Below are 19,911 nucleotides of genomic sequence, written 5' to 3' on the forward strand. Positions count from 1 at the left end.
AGCGGACTTTCCACAGGCATGCCTGCGGGAGGTCCACCGGAGCTGCCTGCCGCCCTCCCGTGGGACGCCGCCCCAAGCGCGCGCTTGGCGCACTGGGGTCTGGAGCCGGCCCTGCTCAGAAGTCTGTAGAGCGGCAACGTGGACGTCAGTCCACACTTTCGCAGAACATTATGCAATCACTGGGGACTCCACCTCCAATGCCATATTTGCCTCCCCAGTGCTGTCATCTGAAACTGACCCAACAGCCCTCCAGAAAGGATACTGCTTGGGAGTTACCTACAATGGAGCACCCATAGGGACACTACTCGAAGAAGAAGTAGTTACTCAACTTGTGTAGTAACAATGGTTCTTCAAGATGTGTCCCCCTGTGGGTGCTCCACAACCCACCCTCCTTCCCTCTACTTCAAAGTTCTTGTCAATGACTCTCTAGTAGAGAAGGAACTGAAGGGCATTAGTCTGCATACGCTGACTAGCCTGGTGGCGCAGCACCAGGAGAGACAGTGCATGAGCGTACCTAACAGACACTGCTACCGAAGTTCTCCAATTAGCAGCACAGGGACACAAGCACACCTACAGTGGAGCACCCAGAGGTGCTCAAAGAACCATCATTACTACACAAGATGAGTAACTTCTTCTTCTTTGAGGCTTATTAACTAATAGAACACATAGCTGCTCTGAAATCAGCATAGTTGGATGCTGAAGGAGTCCCTCAGACTAGGGGAATCCTTATTCAATGTTGAGCCACCATTGGAGCTCCTTCACCATACATCTCTTAACTGTCTACGGGTCTGAAGAGAGAAGTGTGGCTGTGGCTAATTTATGCTCAGTTGTTGAGGGATTCTATTGTCATCATTGGTTGATGGCATAAATTAGAGGCCTTAGATTGCTGGATACAAGTCACTGTCTCTTTCTGCCCTTCTGAACTGACAGTCATTCAGCATTTGGGGTTTTTTGAAAAATATTTTTTAACATTTTTGAGAAAGAATTGCCCATGACTTCATCTCTTTGGGTATCATTTCAGTATGTATTCTCATAAAATTGTTTATTTGTTATGATTTCAGTTCCTACCTTTGCCTCTTTGGGAACTGAGCCATTCATAGCCATCACAGCAGCTTTCTCACTTGCCTTAATAGTCTTTTTTCTTGGAGTCTCAGCTTTTCTCCTCTAATGAGGTCTACAAAGTGCTAAGAAAATACACAGCAGAAAATAGCAGAAAATGCACTTGCTATGCATCTCCTCTGGAGTCAGTTATTAGTTTATGCCTTAATTTTGACTCCAGTGCAGAGACCTAGATGAAACCTTTGCCTCTTAGCTAGTACATATTCAAGGGACAGCAACACAGGATGAGTCCTTAGAAATATGTCACTAACTTTTAAGTAGGCACCAATATGTGAATGGTAACTAAAGATCCAGAATATAGTTTATCATACTGGACCAGATTGAATGACCAGATTGATCACTGGTTTATTTTATTAAATCAAGCAGCAGCAATCAGAAAAGTGCATTTGAAATGCCCAGATTTGTGTCTGATTTTTTATCAATATATAAACATAATAGATTTAGCTCACAGTCTCTCTTGATCTTTCTTTCCCACCTTAAATATAACTTCTTGTCCTTGGATATTCAGGCTAAACCATTGCATACTGTTCTTCCTAAGGCTCAGAGGCTGGCACACTCATCTTTTTCTGCCCTTCCTGTCTTTTCATAAGAGTTATTGGTTCTGTTTGTGTTTCTATGTGCTGTATTTTTTAAAGATAATTTACTAATCTGAAATAATTCCTTTTACACATTTGGCAACTTGTTTTGAGATATCCTATCTTCCTGGTTTTCATATTTACAAGATTCTTGTTTTTTTAAGCAGAGGGCACTGAGACTGAGGTGGATGCAGGTTGCTTGAGCTCTGAAGTCGCCCCTACAACTCACTATACAATCCCAAGAAATATTGCATGCTGCTGTTGAAACTCCCAAGATGCCTTCTAGTTCTGCATCTTCTTCTCTGAATCCAAAACCACCAAAAACAGAAGATATCTGTCTCCCCTACTTCTACAAGTAAAATGGTGCCTCAGCCTGATAGAATGCATCTGATATCTGTACAATAGGTTGCCACAGATACTGATGAAATTAAATCTACAGTTTCCAGCCTTCAGACCACCATGACTTAGATTGAGTGCACTACAAGTTCTATCCAGATGGATTAGTGAAGCAGAACACAGAATTTCTGAAGTGGAAGATGATTTCAAAGAGAACAAATTATAGGTTATGAAGAACTGTAATGATATCAGATCTATTGAAACCAAGCTAATTGATCTAGAAAGCCACTCAAGATGATGGAATATCAGGATTGTGGGTGTCCCTGAGTGCATAGAGAAGGGTGAACCCTCTGAATTTGTCCCTAAACTGCTAACTAAGTTGATGCATCTTCTGGTAGATCTTTGTTTTAATACAGAATGGGCACACTGGAACCTTGCCCTCAAGTCAGTTCCAGGAGATGAGGCTAGAGCATTGATTGTGAAGTTGCTGAAGTTTGCAACCAAGGACCTTATCAAATCCAGAGAAAAGGGATTATGTTATGGGGAGAACCAGCAATTAAAATACTGTTCTTTTAAGATTATGCCCGTGATGTAGTTGCAATAAGGGCAGCTTGTAACCAAGTGAAACAATTGGCTAGGAAGATGAACTTGAAGTATTTTATTAAATACCCAGCAACGCTCCATATTAAAAATGGTAAGAAGATAATACCATTCAGTTCCTGCCAAAAGACAGAAAAATACCTAAAAAATCTTCAAACTCCTGCCTTGCAAGAGGAGACATCTATGGAATGATCCGACCATATGGAATATATGTATTGCTCTCTCAGGTCTGATATGGTTGTTCTAAACAAGCTGATGGGCACTAGTCGTTATTGATATTAGTTCCTTTTTTTCCCCTCTTTCTTTCATTGGGGTTGAAGGGCTAAAGTGTTATTATCAATTTACTTCCTACTGCCCTAACTCATGGAAAAGGACCATCAATGTAAAATCCATCATTTGATTAGTAATTATATATATATATATATATATCATTGCTTTATTAGATGGTGCTTCCTTAGGACTAGTATATGTAGGTTTTATTGATAATGTGTGATTACTATAGTTGCAATCTTTGGGGCCTCTGGGGATCTCCATGCTTCACCTGATCCAGCCACGCACTCTGGGTGTCAAGTGTGTATGCATATGTCATTTAGGCCTTCAGGGTATGCACTGTCAACTAAAATGTGGCAATTACTTCAGTAAGAAGGGTTTCCAAACTGCAAACTGTTAGTTGACCCCTGCTATATGGTTTGTTATAAGGATAAAATTTCTGTATTATTCCTCACACCTCATTCATCCAACACTGAGGAAACACTTCATGCTTTGTAGAGCTTTGGCATTCTACCTTGACCACAGTAATGCATTCAGAACCTCTAACAGGCTTTTCATAGCCTAGGCCAAGAGAATCAAATGCCAACCAGTGTCAACTAAATGTATATCGCACTGGATCTCTGATTGTGTCAAGCGATGCTATGATCTTGTGAAAGTCTTTCCTCCAGTGAGAGTAATAGCTCACTCCATCAGGGCCCAGTCCACTTCATCAGCCTTTCTGATCAGTGTTCCAATAACAAATATATGTAAAGTGGCAATGAGGTCATCTGTACATACCTCTTTCAGACATTATGCCATCACTCAAGCCTCTTGTGACTATGCTAACTTTAGTAAATCCATGTTGCAGTCTCTCTTCGGATGATCCAGAGCCTCACCACCTGTAAGGGAACTGCTACAGAGTCACCTAAAATGGAATATATACATGCACAATTACTTGAAGGAAAAAAACCCAACAGTTACTTACCTACCTTAGCTGTTTTTTGTTTGTTTGTTTTTTGTTTTTTTGGAGATGTGTTGTGCACATATAAATTCCACAATCCTTCCACCTGGCCTGTGACTTTAGTTAATATTTTCACAAGCAGAACAGAGAGGAAGGTGACACACATGCCCCTTTTATGCTCGTCTGAGTGCATGAGGAGAGCAGGGGCACATGCATTCCCTCATGGCACTTCTGGCAAAAGTCTCTGACTCAAGAACACCGGGCACACACACACACCTAAGGTGGAATTATATGTGCATAAAACATCTTGAAGAACAACAGTTATTGTAGGTAAGTTACCATTGTTTTTTAGTTTCAGGTCTGATTTTTTTTAAATCTTTTATTTATTGGTTAGTTGTTTTCAGGTTTTATTGTCTAATGCACTGAAGTGTGAAATAACTGTTGCTCCATTATTTGTCACCTGCTTGATTACATGCCACCTTGACAAAATGGCTAACTTGACTCAGTGGGTTTGTTTTATTTACAACACAGTTATATTTCTACATTAAACGCAATTCTGTCCTGACACTGGACCCAGCGGGACTACTCACACTTAAAGTTAAGTATGTCTGTGTTTTCAAGGTGGGAGCCTTGGATCATAACATTAGTGTTACACAGCTTTCATCATCATTTATCGTTTTTCACATGGCCAGTTTTCTGCGGGAGTGCAGGAAGTCTGGGATTCAAGTGCTAAACTTTTATCAAAAGATAGATTGCCAGCAATTGTATCTGTTGGGCTAATATTATAAATTTTGATCACTTTAGGACTACACTTTTTAATTATGTTTGTGTATTTTGAATAAGGTGGTTTTTGTTTGTATTTTAATTTTAAAAAGGTTCTGGAAAGAAGACAATAAATGATTCAAACCTATAGTGTTATGGCATTTCAACAGGAGACTTTATCGAAATTTTACCAACTCATTCCAGCTATCAGGTTTTAATAGTTTTTTCCTCCTACAAGGAGGGAAAAATACATATTTATTGTATGAATTGATTCCCGTAAGGTGGTATATTATTCTCAATGTGGTTCTCTAAGATTTTATATTGAATGTTTTGAGGAATTGATAATCACTTTGTACCACATGCTGCCATTTCCAAATATATCTACCATATTTTCTGTTTTAGAGTGACCAAAAGTGGGGAATAGTCTGGGGGGAAAAGTGTGTGGGGTCATAAAAATACAATATTGACTTCCTCACCTACCTACACCATCAGAAAAAAGGTAGATTTGGAAGGAAAACATGGTGTAGTTATTTATGGATAATAACTGCCAGTCAGAGGTAATCCCAGCCACGAATTTGGGGGAAAAGGGAGCTGGATTGGGGACTTTGGTTAGACTGATTATAGAGTGGGGACCAGCTCCCAATCTGAATGTCTCCAAAGTTAAAAGGGTATTTGAATCGAGGATTGTAATTTGGATCCATCTCTGCTGTCCATCAGTGTGTTGAGTTCCTATTCAAATAATTAGGTTTTCTGGTTTATGTTACATCTGTCAACTAAATGAGAGCTCTAAACAAAAAAGATTAATTCAGACACTTCACTCTTTGGCTGGTTTTCTATTCCAAAGGCTCTCTTAATAACGTTATTAATAATATATATGGCAATGATAAATTATATAAATTGTTTTGAAATCTATTTGTTCTGCTAAAACTGCAAATCTTTCTTGATACTGTAGGACTCATCACTACTTCTACAGTCTACTCATAATGTGACTGTGAATGCTCGCAATTCAGATGGTGAAGTCACAGGCAGATTAAACGTGGGTAAGTCTAAATTATTTTCTTTTGTTTAGCATTTTGTATGGATTTTAATGAATATTTGTAAAGAGTTTTGAACATATAAAGGTCAGTATACAATGCTAATTGTTCATTACGATAACCACATTTGAATAGCCGACCTGCCACACAATATGCACTAAGATCATATTTCTCACTCACCAATTAATTGGTAACTCCATAAATGAATAAAGCATTTGTTTCCTGGAGGTTTTGACAGGAAAACCAAAGGTTTGGCTGTCTGTTTTTGTCTCACTGTCATTAGCTTTTTACAAAATTATTTAAATGGTTCTACTTTCTGTTTTTCTTTCACACTCTTTAATGGCTGTACCTGTTTAAATTAGGCAGTTTAGGGGTGTAACTGACTGGAGGAAGTAATTTATATGCTGTTGCAGTTCATTGAAACAGTAGTGTATTTGTGCTTTCATTTTCTCTCTCTGTCCAGAGAGGGGTGTCAGCTGGAATTTGAGTGTGGTAAATTCAAATTTGACATGGTCTTGAGTGCTTGCCTTTACATTCACTACAATGGTGTATCATGCCTGAGGCAACTAACAGAGCTGTCCAAAGTAGACCTCCTCCTTCAAAGTGCTCTGGAGCAAATTAGGTAGAGTAAAGTGCTTGAATTATGTCTATTTCTTCAAATTCTGGTGAATGCTGGATTATCTACACTACAAAAAACTCTTATATTGTCTTCCTTTTTGAAGTGTTGGTTCAATATTTTTTTTTACTCTTTTTGAATATATTTTTTAGAAAGAATTATCACCTTATGTTGAGGAATCCAGAATTCCTTAAAAAGACAAGCGTTCTTCTTTGAGTGCTTGTCCATATGTATTTCACATTTCGTGCACATTCATCCCATGCATTCGAGTTTGGATTCTTTTGACCAGCAGTGGCTGTTGGGGCCGTACCTGCACCCTACGTGGCCTAGTACTCCCCTACCCAAGAACATAAAGGGTGGCATGACCCAAACACTCCATTAGTTCTTTCTTACCACCTATTGCTATGAATAAAAACTTTGGCAGTATCCAACCCTCTCATTCACTGTGTGACTTATACTTTCTAGTATCAATAGTTCATGATCGTTGTAGTTTTAGATTGTTAGTTAACAGTTAGTAATAGTTTTAGACTTTTATTCTCCCTTTTAAAAAAAAGTCCATATTGTTTTTCATTAGTTTTCCTAATGGGAATTTCCCAGTACCAGAACTTATGGATGAACTTATGGTCCAGAACTTATGGATGAAAAAAAAGTCTCCTAGGTTTAAAAAATTGCCCATCTTGTGGTATAGTAATGCTGCTTAATAATGGACATATTGTGCCTGAGTAAAGGGTACATTCCTGACAAGTGTGCCATTTGAAAATCATTCTGTAAGAGAACAGAAAGGTAAGAGAGGCTCACCGCATGCTATTTTTACTGGGGAGGTCTATACGCCCCCCTTCAGATCCTTCTGCGCCAGGGCTCTTGTTACTAGCAACATTGGTACCCACTACTGGGGTACTGATAGCTTCTGTCCACCTGTCTATGGTAGTGACATTCTTAGTACCAACAGTTTACTCGATACTAGGTGATCTGACTGTCTCGGAATCACCACTTTTGTCTTGGGTGAACATAACAACTTCAGTACCAGCTAATGACCCACTACAGTGCCTAGTACCTTGGCGATACCAGCTAAGGGACACACTGAAGTTTTACCTGAGACCCCAGTTAAGACAGTTCCACCTCTAGGAGAGAAATAATCAGCCGCTTACAGACAGCGGCTGACAGGAAGTCAGCTTTTGCAGCCCCATCCACGGTTAGGTCCTGCTCTCCACACAGATATCAGAAAGCCCTGCAGGTAGCTCAGACAGCAATTCCATCTGCTGAACGCCAAAAAGATCAGGGCTCTGAGGAAGAGGATTTTCAGGCTGCTGTCAGATAATACCGTTGCCCGTTTCCTGTTCAACACTTGATAAGGCTGTGGTACAATTGTCATCAAGCATACAGCCAAATGATTATAAAACATTTCAAGAATCATTATGCTGAAAGGTGGACATTCTTGAAATTCCATTGGATGTTTTCCAGGAGAAATCCCATAAAGCATATATACATCTCTGCCTGGACAGTTTGCAATGCCAAAAAATTATGGCCTGCTGGAGCCAGTCAAAATCCTCAGGAAGACACGTGACGCTTACATCTGGCTGACAGCTACATCCAAAAGGGCTGATCAACTATATCAAGTTTCCTCATGAGGATTTGAGCAGTTCTATATGCATCCCCTTCCTGAGTCACTAGTAGTAACAGGGGAACCAGACAACAGAGACCACCAAAGTCTATGCCCCATGAAAAGGAACCTTAGAAACTTGGTTTATTCAGCTGCAAAAATTATTCTTCTGCCAGTTTGATTGCCAGTTATCAGTGTTTATTGGCAAAATACAATTGGACAAAATTCCACATGGCAACAGAGAGAAATTCAAGTCTCTTGTCTCAGAGGGCTGACTCATGGCACACACTTCTCTCCAAGTTGCTCTTGATGTTTTGTACACAGTGGTAAGATCCATGGCCACATCTTTTGCCATGAGGAAGTCCTCTTCACTAAAATTGCCCTGAATACCTAAAGCAGTAGAAACAGCAACAGAGAACCTGCATTTGAGGGATATGATTTGCTTAATATAAAGACTGATGAGGCCTTACATTCATTAAAAGATTCTCAAGCAGTGTTGAGCTCTTTAGATGTTTACACACCTACATCGAGAAGTAAGCAAGTCAGGTCACAACCATATTTGAGACAAACCTATTACTCACAACAGAGACCATTAGAAGTTTCTAAGAAAAGACAGAGGACTTAGAGGAGGAGGCCATCAGCCTCCACTTTGCTGTCTGTTCATCCTGCTACATCAACATCAAGGAAATAAATTTGACTCTTATTCAGGGCTGGCTCCAGGCACCAGCATTCCAAGCAGGTGCTTGGGGCAGCAATCTGCAAGGGGCAGCAGTCTGTGTGTTTTTGCCCCCAAGCAGCACGCCGAATTGCCGCCACAGACGGCGGGGGCAGTCTGTGTGCTGTTAGGGCGGCACACGTTTCCACAGTGGCAATTCGGCGGCAGCTTCTATGTTCAGCTGCCTGCGGCAGCGCAGCTTCTGTCTTCCAGCTGAAGACAGAAGCTGCCGCCAAATTGCCACCGCCGCGGAAATGTGCGTGCCACCCTAATGGCACACGGACTGCCCCTGCTGTCCGTGGCAGCAATGCGGCGCGCTGCTTGGGGCAGCGAAAACAGTAGAACCGGCCCTGCTCTTATTGGTACTCTTATTTGACTGTTATTGTACATCTTCTCCATTATTCTTCCATTACCTATCCACCCTTCATCCCCTCTTTGGGGACCATTAGTTTTATTTTTGTGGGGCCTGGAACCTTATCACTATAGAACAGTGATACTCAGACTGAGGCTTGCAAGCAAGTGGCTCTTTAATGTGTCTCCTGCGGCTCTTTGCAGCACATGATATTCAGGGGTGGCTCCAGGCCCCAGCACGCCAAGCGCGTGCTTGGGGCGGCATGCCGCGGGGGGCGCTCTGCCGGTCGCCGGGAGGGCGGCAGGCGGCTCCAGTGGACCTCCCGCAGGCGTGCCTGTGGAGGGTCCGCTGGTCCTGCAGCTTCGGTGGAGCATCCGTAGGCACACCTGCGGGAGGTCCACCGGAGCCGCGGGACCAGCGGACCCTCCGCAGGCACGTCTGTGGGAGGTCCACCAGAGCCACGGGACCGGTGACTGGCAGAGCGCCCCCCACAGCATGCCGCCGTGTTTGGGGCAGCGAAATCGCTAGAGCCACCCCAATGATATTAAAACACTGTATGATTTAAATATTAACCCATCTAAGTTATTAACCAATCAGGATGCTTTTACTATGTTACTAACCAATTGTAGTTGATAAAATAATAATGCTTGGTCAGTCATTTTGCTGTGAGAATTTATATATAATCTCCCCATCATACTGTTTAAATATGAATATATATTGTACTATAGTAAATGTAACAATGAATTTACACTACTGTGGCTTTTTTGGGTAATGGGGGTCATTTATTTGTCTCCTGAACCACCGAGGTCTGAGTATCACAGCTATCGAGTTTCTAGAGATCATAGAGATGGGGTATTCCATACAATTGCAGATCTCTGTCCCTTTTCATGGGCCCCTATCATAAGAGCTTGTTACATCAAGAAATGCAATCACCTCCAAGTCTCAGAGTAGTGGAAGAAGTGCCTCAAGAATATAGGGGAAGGTTACTTTCTAATTCCAAAGCAACAGTGAGACTGGCACCCTATTATGGACTTGAAACACCTTCATCTGCAGATTCAAGTTCAGGATGGTAATTATGGCTTCTATAATTCCATCCCTAGATCCACAGGACTGGTACACAGCTCTGACCTCCAGAAGCCCTGTTTTCATATAGCAATTGATCCTGCTCACAGAAAATATGTAAGGTTCAGGTGGGCAATTCCTATTATTAATAGAGTTCTGCCCTTTGGGCTATCAACAGCACTGATGATATTTATCAAATAACTATTGGTAGTGGAAGCTTATCTGGGAAAACAGAGAGTCCAAATTTACTCCTACTGGGATGACTGGCTCATTCAAGGGACATCTCCACAACAGGTGACCGAATCTATTCACCAGATACTCCAATTTTTTTCTTTTTTTCTTTTCTAGACTTTGAGTCCCAAAAAGAGAAGTTGGTATTACTACCTACCCAAGGATAGAATTTATGTAGACAGTGCTAAACTCCACCAAAGCAAAGGCCTATCTACTTCAGGACAAATTCAACACCACAATTGGCACAATGTCATTGATTCATTATTTGTCACTTTCCATGCAGATATTCTGGAGGCCGATATTCATTTCTGCAACATAAGTGTCTATAGCATTGGGGATCTCAAAGCACTATACAAACACTACTTAATCTTCACAATAGCTTGCCAGATTGTCCCTGTTTGTAAAATGGAGATAATGTTCACCTAATCTTGCAAGCTATTGTGAAGATTAAGTAGGGTTTGTAAAGTGCTTTGAGATCTCCAATGGAAGGTGCTATAGGCATTTATTATGTTGCAGAAATGAATATCAACCTCCAGAATATCTGCATGGAAAGTGACAAATAATGAAATGGCAACATTTCATATGATATTGGCAATGACCTGTTTAATACCAGAATTGTAGAAGTTGTAGGGTTTTGGGTTTTTTTTATTTTGAATCAGTGAACGTTCAGTTGTTCTGTGTATAGTAAGGATCAGATGCTACAACCCTTGCTCCCACTAAGTAGTCCTTATTCACATAAAAAGTTCCATTGAAGTAAATTGGACTACTCACATGAGTAAGTGCTACTTAGTGGAAGCAAGGGTTGCAGATTCTGATCCTGTATTCTGACATTGATATTAGTAAACAAATAATTTGTAGTTGTTGGGGCGGGGGGAGTTTTAGAAATTGCTATTTTAAATGGCACTGGCCATTTAAAAGTGACTAGTAATTTTCAGTGCCCAACCTGAGATGGCTTAAAAGATATCATTCTGGGATGCATTAGCAGGAGTGTTGTAAGCAAGACACAAGCTCTACTCTGTGCTGATTAGGCCTCAACTGGAATATTGTGTCCAGTTCTGAGTGCCACATTTCAGGAAGGATGTGGACAAATTGGAGAAAGTCCAGAGAAGAGCAACAAAAATGATTAAAGGTCTAGAAAACATGACCTATGAGGGAAGATTGAAAAAAAATGGTTTTTTTTTAGTCTGGAAAAGAGAAGACTGAGGGGGGACATAACAGTTTTCATGTACACAAAAGGTTGTTACAAGGAGGAGAGAGAAAAATTGTTTTTCTTAACCTCTGAGGATAGGACAAGAAGCAATGGGCTTAAATTGCAGCAGGGAAGGCTTAGGTTGGATATTAGGAAAAGTTTCCTAACTGTCAGGGTGGTTAAGCACTGGAATAAATTGCCTTGGGAGATTGTGGAATCTCCGTCATTGGAGATTTAAGAGCAGGTTAGATGAACACCTGTCAGGGATGGTCTAGATAATACTTAGTCCTGCTATGGGGCAGGGGACTGGACTAGATGACCTCTCAAGGTCCCGTCCAGTCCTATGATTCTATTACTCTAGTTTTCAGAAAGTGCTGAGCTTGCACACTCTGAAAATCAGGTCTTTTAAGGTGTCTTAAATTATACCCCTGAAATCATTAGTCACTCTTGCATATTTAGATCTGAATATTTAAAGCTTTGATTTTTCAATGCAGCAACTGGGCTGATAGGCATCTTTTCACTTATATAATTTTGTTAATGTTTCTCAAACTTTAATTGATTTGGGGAAAAACATCATAGTTTCTTAATTTGTTCCCACTAAAACCCTAATCCAGCAAAGCACTTTAGCACATACCTAACTTTAATTATACCAATACTTCACTAAAATAAGACAGGAGATCTACATCACTCACTTCACCTCTCTACAAAGGAAAAAGGACTGTAAGCTGTCTAAACTCCTACCTGCCACATGGGGCCACAACCGTGGTACCCCTAACCCACCCAGCAATATCGTCAATCTATCCAACCACACACTCAGCCCAGAAGAAACGTCTGTCCTATCTCGGGGACTCTCTTTTTGCCCTGCCACCCCCACCAACATGATACAGTTCTGCGGCGATCTGGAAGCCTACTTTCGCCGTCTCCGACTCAAAGAATACTTTCAGGACAACACTGAACAGTGCACTGATACACAGTTACCCTCCCACCAACAGCACAAAAAGAAGAACTCCACATGGACTCCTCCTGTGGGTCAAAATGACAGTCTGGACCTATACATTGAATGCTTCCGCCGACGTGCACAGGCAGAAATTGTGGAAAAACAACATCGCTTGCCTCATAACCTAAGTCGTGCAGAACGCAATGCCATCCACAGCCTCAGAAACCATCCTGACATTATAATCAAAGAGGCTGATAAAGGAGGTGCTGTTGTCATCATGAACAGGCCTGACTACCAAAAGGAGGCCACCAGACAACTCTCCAACACCAAATTCTACAGGCCACTGCCCTCAGATCCCACTGAGGAATACACTAAGGAACTGAACCATCTACTCAGGACACTCCCTACACTAACACCGGAACAAATCAACATACCCTTAGAGCCCCGACCAGGGCTATTCTATCTACTGCCCAAAATCCACAAACCTGGAAATCCTGGACGCCCCATCATCTCGGGCATTGGAACTCTCACTGAAGGACTGTCTGGATATGTGGACTTTCTACTGAGACCCTATGCCACCAGCACTCCCAGCTATCTCTGTGACACCACTGATTTCCTGAGGAAACTACAATGCATTGGTGACCTTCCAGAAAACACCATCCTGGCCACCATGGATGTAGAGGCTCTCTACACCAACATCCCACATGCTGATGGAATACAAGCTGTCAGGAACAGTATCCTGATGATGCCACAGCACAACTGGTTGCTGAGCTCTGTGCCTTTATCCTCAGACACAACTATTTCAAATTTGATGACAATATATATCTCCAGATCAGTGGCACCGCTATGGGCACCCGCATGGCCCCACAATATGCCAATATTTTTATGGCTGACCTGGAACAACGCTTCCTCAGCTCCCGTCCACTCACGCCCCTTCTCTACCTACGCTACATTGATGACATCTTCATCATCTGGACCCATGGGAAGGAGACTCTGGAAAAATTCCACCACGATTTCAACAGCTTCCACCCCTCCATCAACCTCAGCCTGGACCAATCTACACGGGAGGTCCACTTCCTAGACACTACGGTGCAAATAATTGATGGACACATTAACACCACCCTATACCGAAAACCTACCGACCGCTATGCCTACCTTCATGCCTCCAGCTTCCATCCCGGGCACACCACAAGATCCATTGTCTACAGCCAAGCACTGAGGTACAACCGCATCTGCTCTAACCCCACAGACAGAGACCAACACCTACAAAATCTCCACCAAGCATTCTCAAAACTACAGTACCCGCACGAGGAAATAAGGAGACAGATCAACAGAGCCAGACGTGTACCCAGAAGCCTCCTACTGCAAGAGAAACCCAAGAAAGAAACCAACAGGACTCCACTGGCCATCACATACAGTCCCCAGCTAAAACCCCTCCAGCGCATCATCAGGGATCTACAACCCATCCTGGAGAATGATCCCACACTTTCACAGGCCTTGGGTGGCAGGCCAGTCCTCGCCCACAGACAACCTGCCAACCTGAAGCATATTCTCACCAGTAACTGCACACCGCACCATAGTAACTCTAGCTCAGGAACCAACCCATGCAACAAACCTCGATGCCAACTCTGCCCACATATCTACACCAGTAACACCATCGCAGGACCTAACCAGATCAGCCACACCATCACCGATTCATTCACCTGCACGTCCACCAATGTAATATATGCCATCATATGCCAGCAATGCCCCTCTGCTATGTACATCGGCCAAACTGGACAGTCTCTAAGGAAAAGGATAAATGGACACAAATCAGATATTAGGAATGGCAATATACAAAAACCTGTAGGAGAACACTTCAACCTCCCTGGCCACACAATAGCAGATCTTAAGGTGGCCATCCTGCAGCAAAAAAACTTCAGGACCAGACTTCAAAGAGAAACTGCTGAGCTCCAGTTCATCTGCAAATTTGACACCATCAGCTCAGGATTAAACAAAGACTGTGAATGGCTTGCCAATTACAGAACCAGTTTCTCCTCCCTTGGTTTTCACACCTCAACTGATAGAACAGGGCCCTCGTGCTCCCTGATTGAACTAACCTCGTTATCTCTAGCTTGCTTCTTGCTTGCATATATAAACCTGCCCCTGGAAATTTCCACCACTTGCATCTGAAGAAGTGGGTATTCACCCACGAAAGCTCATGCTGCAGAACGTCTGTTAGTCTATAAGGTGCCACAGGATTCTTTGTTCCTTTAATTATTTTATTAGTCCCATTGAAGTAAATGGGTCTTACTCCTAGTCTTAAAATAAAGGGTGTGCTTAAGTGCTTTTCTGCATCAAGGCTTAAAAGGGTATCATTGAGCAACTGTTACATGTATGTGATGGGGTGAAATCCTGTCACAGGGTAGAAAGGGGTTTTTAGATAGCTAAAAAGCACCTTTTGCAGCCATATAGGAAAAAGGAGGATCCAGGGAACTATAGACTAGTCAGCCTGATTTCGATACCTGGGAAGCTACTAGGGCAATGTATAAAACATTCGGTTTGTGAGTACCTGAAGGTGAAGGGGTAATCATTAGCAGCCAGCATGGATATACCAAGAACAAATCATGCAAAACCAGCTTGATTTCCTTCTTTGACAGGGTAACTGGTTTGGTGGATATGGGGAGTGCGGTGGACATAATATACCTGGACTTCAGCAAGGCCACATGACATTCTGATAAGTAAGCTGAAGAAATGCGGGCTTGGCGGCCAACTATCATTAAGTGGATATATAGTTGGTTAAACAACCGCAAACAAAGCGTAACTATTAATGGAATGATTGGAGGGAGGTCCCAAGTGGGATTCCACAGGGATCTGTTCTGGATTTGGTGGTATTTAACAGCTTTATTAATTACCTGGATGCAGGAATAGAGTGCATACTGATCAAATTTGCAGATGACACAAAGCTATGAGGATTGCCAATGCTTTGGAGGATAGAGATAAAATTCAGAGGGATCTTGATAAATTGGAGAGCTGGGCTATAAACAATAAAATGAAATTCAATAAAGATAAATGTAAGGTGCAACACTTAGGGAAGAAAAATCCAAATACAGAATGGGGGATAACTGGCTTGGCAGCAGCACTGCTAAGAAGGATCTGGGAGTTGTGGTGGTAATACCGCTCTTCTCAGCGCTGGTTAGGCCTCAGCAAATTACTGTGTCCAATTGTATAGAAAAGATGTGGAGAAACTGGAAAGGATCCAGAGGCGATCCAAAGATGGTTAAAGGGATGGAATACAAGCCATACAAGAAAGGCTGAAGGAACTGGGTATGTTTAGTTTGGAAAAGAGAAGATTGAGGGGGGACATGATAGCAGTCTTCAAATACTTGAAAGGCTACCATAAAAAAGATGGAATAAAGTCGTTTTCTCTTGCCATAGAGGGCAGGACAAGAGGCAATGGGTTCAAACTACAGCATAACAGATTTAGATTAAATCTCAGGAAAAACTTCCTAACTGTAAGGACAGTAGGAGAATGGAACAGACAGCCTAGGGAGGTTGTGGAAGCTCCTGCACTGGAGGTTTTCAAAAGAAGGCTGGATAGTCATCTGTCTTGGATGGTTTAGACACAACAAGCCCTGCATCTTGACAGGGGGTTAGACTAGATGACCCTTGCTGTCCCTTCTAACAGATATGATTCTGTGCTAGGGACACAGATTCATGCAACATCATGCCCTGATGCAAGGGGTTGCTCTAATGGTGAGCACGCACCATAACGATGTAGGATGTTTGTGTAAATTTCCATGTTGCAGAATGATAGTACGAGTTCACTGAACATTTGCAAGTGTCACTATTTTTAAACAAACATTAGATAGAAAAATATGATTTATAGTTTCACAAAAAAATGGGATAGTGTTCCAGTTACAGATTTATGATGTTATAATTAATTTCTATTTTGTCTTTAAATCTTTCTGATGCATATTCAAAATCCCTTTTTGTTTATCATTTGAGCTAATTCTAAAGACCTCGATCACTCCTCTTTGAAAAATAATCTCCTAACAGTTTATCAAACCACGTTAAGTGATTGCAGAGTTCATATCTCATTTAGGATATATATATATATATATAGGTAATAATTAACAAGGAGCATGAAAGGTACAATATTTCTAATTCTACTTTATGAATACAACTCGGACTATTTTGCCATAGTTAGTCACAGAAATTATTGAGTTTAAAGGAAAAGATTTTTGCAAATTTGTCCTTCATACTGTGCCATTCAGATGCATGAATAATTCTTTATTCTTTAAAGATATTTTCAAGTCAAATATTTAAACAGTACTAAGGTCTCCAGACTCCTTAACACTTAATTATTTTCCAAATTATTTGAATTTTATAATTCAATATGTTGCTGAATGGGGAAGAGATAAGACATAGATATGTAGGGTATATCTGTACAGCCCACAGAAGCAAGCCTGGGTCAATAGACTCATGCTAGCTAGGACTTTAGAAATAGCTATGTAGACAACACTTTGAAGCTGTGGCTCGGGCCGGAGCTTGGGCTCTGAAGTGTAGGGTGGTCTTCAGAGCCCAAGCTCCAGCCTGAGCCACAACTTCAAAGTTCTGAATACCCAGCTAGTTTTACAGCGCTAGCATGAACCTTGCTAGCCCAAGTCTGTTGACTGGGCTGGAATGTTTGCTTCTGTGGGCTGTGTAGACATACACTCACTGTATTTAAAACATCAACACATGCACCTTGTAGGTTGTAGTTTCAAAACAAGAAATGAATGGAATGCTAAACATAAGGTTATAATTAGGGGTATGAGTATCAACCATAAACACACAGGGAAATATTAGAATTATTAGATTTGATACAAAATTGTGGATAGCAGATTTAAATCATTCCCTGAAACAACTTATAGGGTGTGAAGCTTTAAGAAGTGAAGGAATGCTGCTTGTATTGTCTAATGCACCATTTCTGTTCAAAATGTTTAACACCAGAAATGTAAACCTGATTAAAAATAAAGTCAAATAATTGTATTAAACATCTATATCAACTTATTTCTTAATTAAAAAGGAAATCTACTGCTTAAGACTAAATCTCCATCATCACAATATAAAACAGACTTCCGGGGTCGCAGTAAAGGAGCTTATTCGATATTTATGTATGGGCAGACCTTTATGCTATGTTAGATTGTGTGTTTTAATTTATCAGATGGGCATCTGTAGAGATTTTTATACATTTGAAGAAGTAAATAATTAGTACTGCAGAACATAACAAATGTTCACTACTGACTGAGAGTGATTAAGAATGCTAATTCACAAAATGCAATCAAAGTAAGAAAAGAAGCACAATGAAAAAAGCGAGGATAAAATTCACTCTGATATGTTAAGTATCAGAGGGGTAGCCGTGTTAGTCTGGATCTGTAAAAGCAGCAAAGAGTCCTGTGGCACCTTATAGACTAACAGACATATTGGAGCATGAGCTTTCGTGGGTGAATACCCACTTCGTCGGATGCACAGTGAATTTTGTTTCTTTGACTAGTTTAGACATAATAGAAACCAAATTTTACATAATATTCCTGGAAGTTCCAAAATGCATAAATATATAGGCACGTCCACTAAAGAAACATCAACTAGAAAAGGGAAGAGATTTTTTTTAAATTATCTATCAAATGGTTGGTATTTCCACTAAATAACTGACTAAAAGTAACAATAATCTGGCATTTCCAAACAACCACAGGTAAGAAAAATATTATACATCTAATACTTAAGTTAGAACAAGTTGTCTAGATTTGAAAAACAGATAATGCCCCCAAACCTGATCTTCTGAAGTGGTAAAATGTCATCTTTGAATCTAAAATTTTTGAGATCGTAATAAATAAAAAGTAGTCTATAAAAAAAAACACAATTTGATTTAAATTGTTTCATATCCTTGTATGGGCTTGTTTGTTGGAAAAGATTGGGAAACCTATGTATTTTATGATCCACATTGTAAAACCTGTTCTGCTACCCCATTTTTTGGTAAATACCCAAACCAGCTTGCCTAATATTAGGCTCCTAAATACTTTATTTGCCTCTTAAAATTAACTCAAACTCAGCCTTCTAACAGCAGCTGCTTTTATATTTGAAAACCTCTAAAAGTTTTATAGTCTGTGAATAAAAATCAAATTTTTAAATAAAAAAATCACATTGGATCAAATGCTGACATTTGCATTTTTCCAAATATAAGTACTTTCAGTCTATATTGTGTAGAAAAGCTTTTGCCTCAATTACTTTTGGTTTCAATTTAAGTAGCTGGTGCAAAGAGAATATTTTCTTCATTTGGACTAGTTCATTCAAAGTTGAGAAACCAGATGGAAGCTGAAAAATGAGGAAAGCTCGTTTTCCTCTGCCAATCTGTGAATAAAAGCCAAGTGGGAAAGGATGAGATCTACCAATTATAAAAACTGGAAAAACATGGGGCCAGATTTTCAAAGTTATTTAGGCACCTAAAAATTCAGCTAGGCACTAATGAAAAGCCCACTAGGCACCTAAACAGATTAGGTGTCTAACTTCCATTGATTTCAATGAGTTAGGCATGAAATTTGTTTTAAGATTAGGGTTAGCAAAAAGAAGTACAAAATTTAGTGCAAAGGCAACATTTGGTTGCAAATGAATGTGTTTTAGTGGCTAGACCAACCAATGAGAATGAACCTTACTTTAGGAACATAACTAAAAAATCAATTATTTAAATCAAGGTTTTATACTGTCCGAAATAGATTGCGGTTCGATCAGCTTTATATTGGTAGAGGAAAATCAGGCAGGACCAGAATAAGGTGCAAAGCCAAGTGGCTGCGTTTATTTGGGGGGAAGTTACAACTTGGGTCAAGGGAGAGAGGCAATTTTTAGCTGGGATGTTGTTAGGCAATATAAACAACCCAAAAATCATTAACAGTACAATTCTATACTGCTCACTGCACCACACTGAATAGGCAGACACACCAATCACACAAGATGGGAATCGGGTTCGTCAGGGCGGTGCCCGGTGCAACACAGGAAAGAGACCCACAGGCCACTGCCTCAACCGCCCTTGCTTTCACACTAAGGGTAAACCCAGAGTGTGGTGCGGCTGCAGTTGGACAGATTCCACTCACACAGACCGCGGGGACAGGAACCCCTTGGTCAGCTAATCTCCAGGTGGAGACAGCTCCCAGACACAAACACTCCGGACAAAGACAGAGCAGTGACTTACACACTTAAAACAGTTTACAATAAACAATTTATTAAAACCTTAGAACAACTATACACCTAGGCAATTGTGCAATTATGAGCTCAATACTTTAATCCTTAACACTGTGTACACACTTAGTACTGGGTTAGGGAGGGGAAAAATAGGAGGCTAGATAAGCGAACTGCCAGAAATTAGAAAACAAATACCGCACTCCAGGCGCAGGTGACCAGCAGAGCAGACACCAGAAGCATGACGAGCTGATAGAATGGATCCAAACGACACGACACGAGCTAGTTATACCGGGAGGAGACCCTGGCTGAAAGGTTGATCAGGTCCTTCAGCTGACACGCGGATACTCCACACTACGAGCTAGACCGGGAGGAGACC

General features: G+C 41.1%; 1 protein-coding gene across 15 annotated transcripts in view; it reads left to right on the forward strand.

Moving 5' to 3' along the window:
- SGCG (sarcoglycan gamma) overlaps positions 1 to 19,911 on the forward strand; it is a 189,650-nt gene that overhangs the window by 82,738 nt on the left and 87,001 nt on the right. For all 15 annotated transcript variants that reach the window (XR_005598024.1, XR_005598023.1, XM_039537151.1 and 12 more), the window contains one exon: positions 5,555 to 5,642. Coding sequence is in view for 13 of the 15 variants with exons in the window: in XM_039537151.1 (XP_039393085.1) it covers positions 5,555 to 5,642 (88 nt within the window). In the remaining 2 variants the exon portion in view is untranslated. The remainder of the gene's footprint in view (positions 1 to 5,554; positions 5,643 to 19,911) is intronic.

The sequence above is a fragment of the Mauremys reevesii genome, linkage group 1 (genome assembly GCF_016161935.1).
Source record: "Mauremys reevesii isolate NIE-2019 linkage group 1, ASM1616193v1, whole genome shotgun sequence".
Lineage (NCBI taxonomy): Eukaryota > Metazoa > Chordata > Testudines > Geoemydidae > Mauremys > Mauremys reevesii.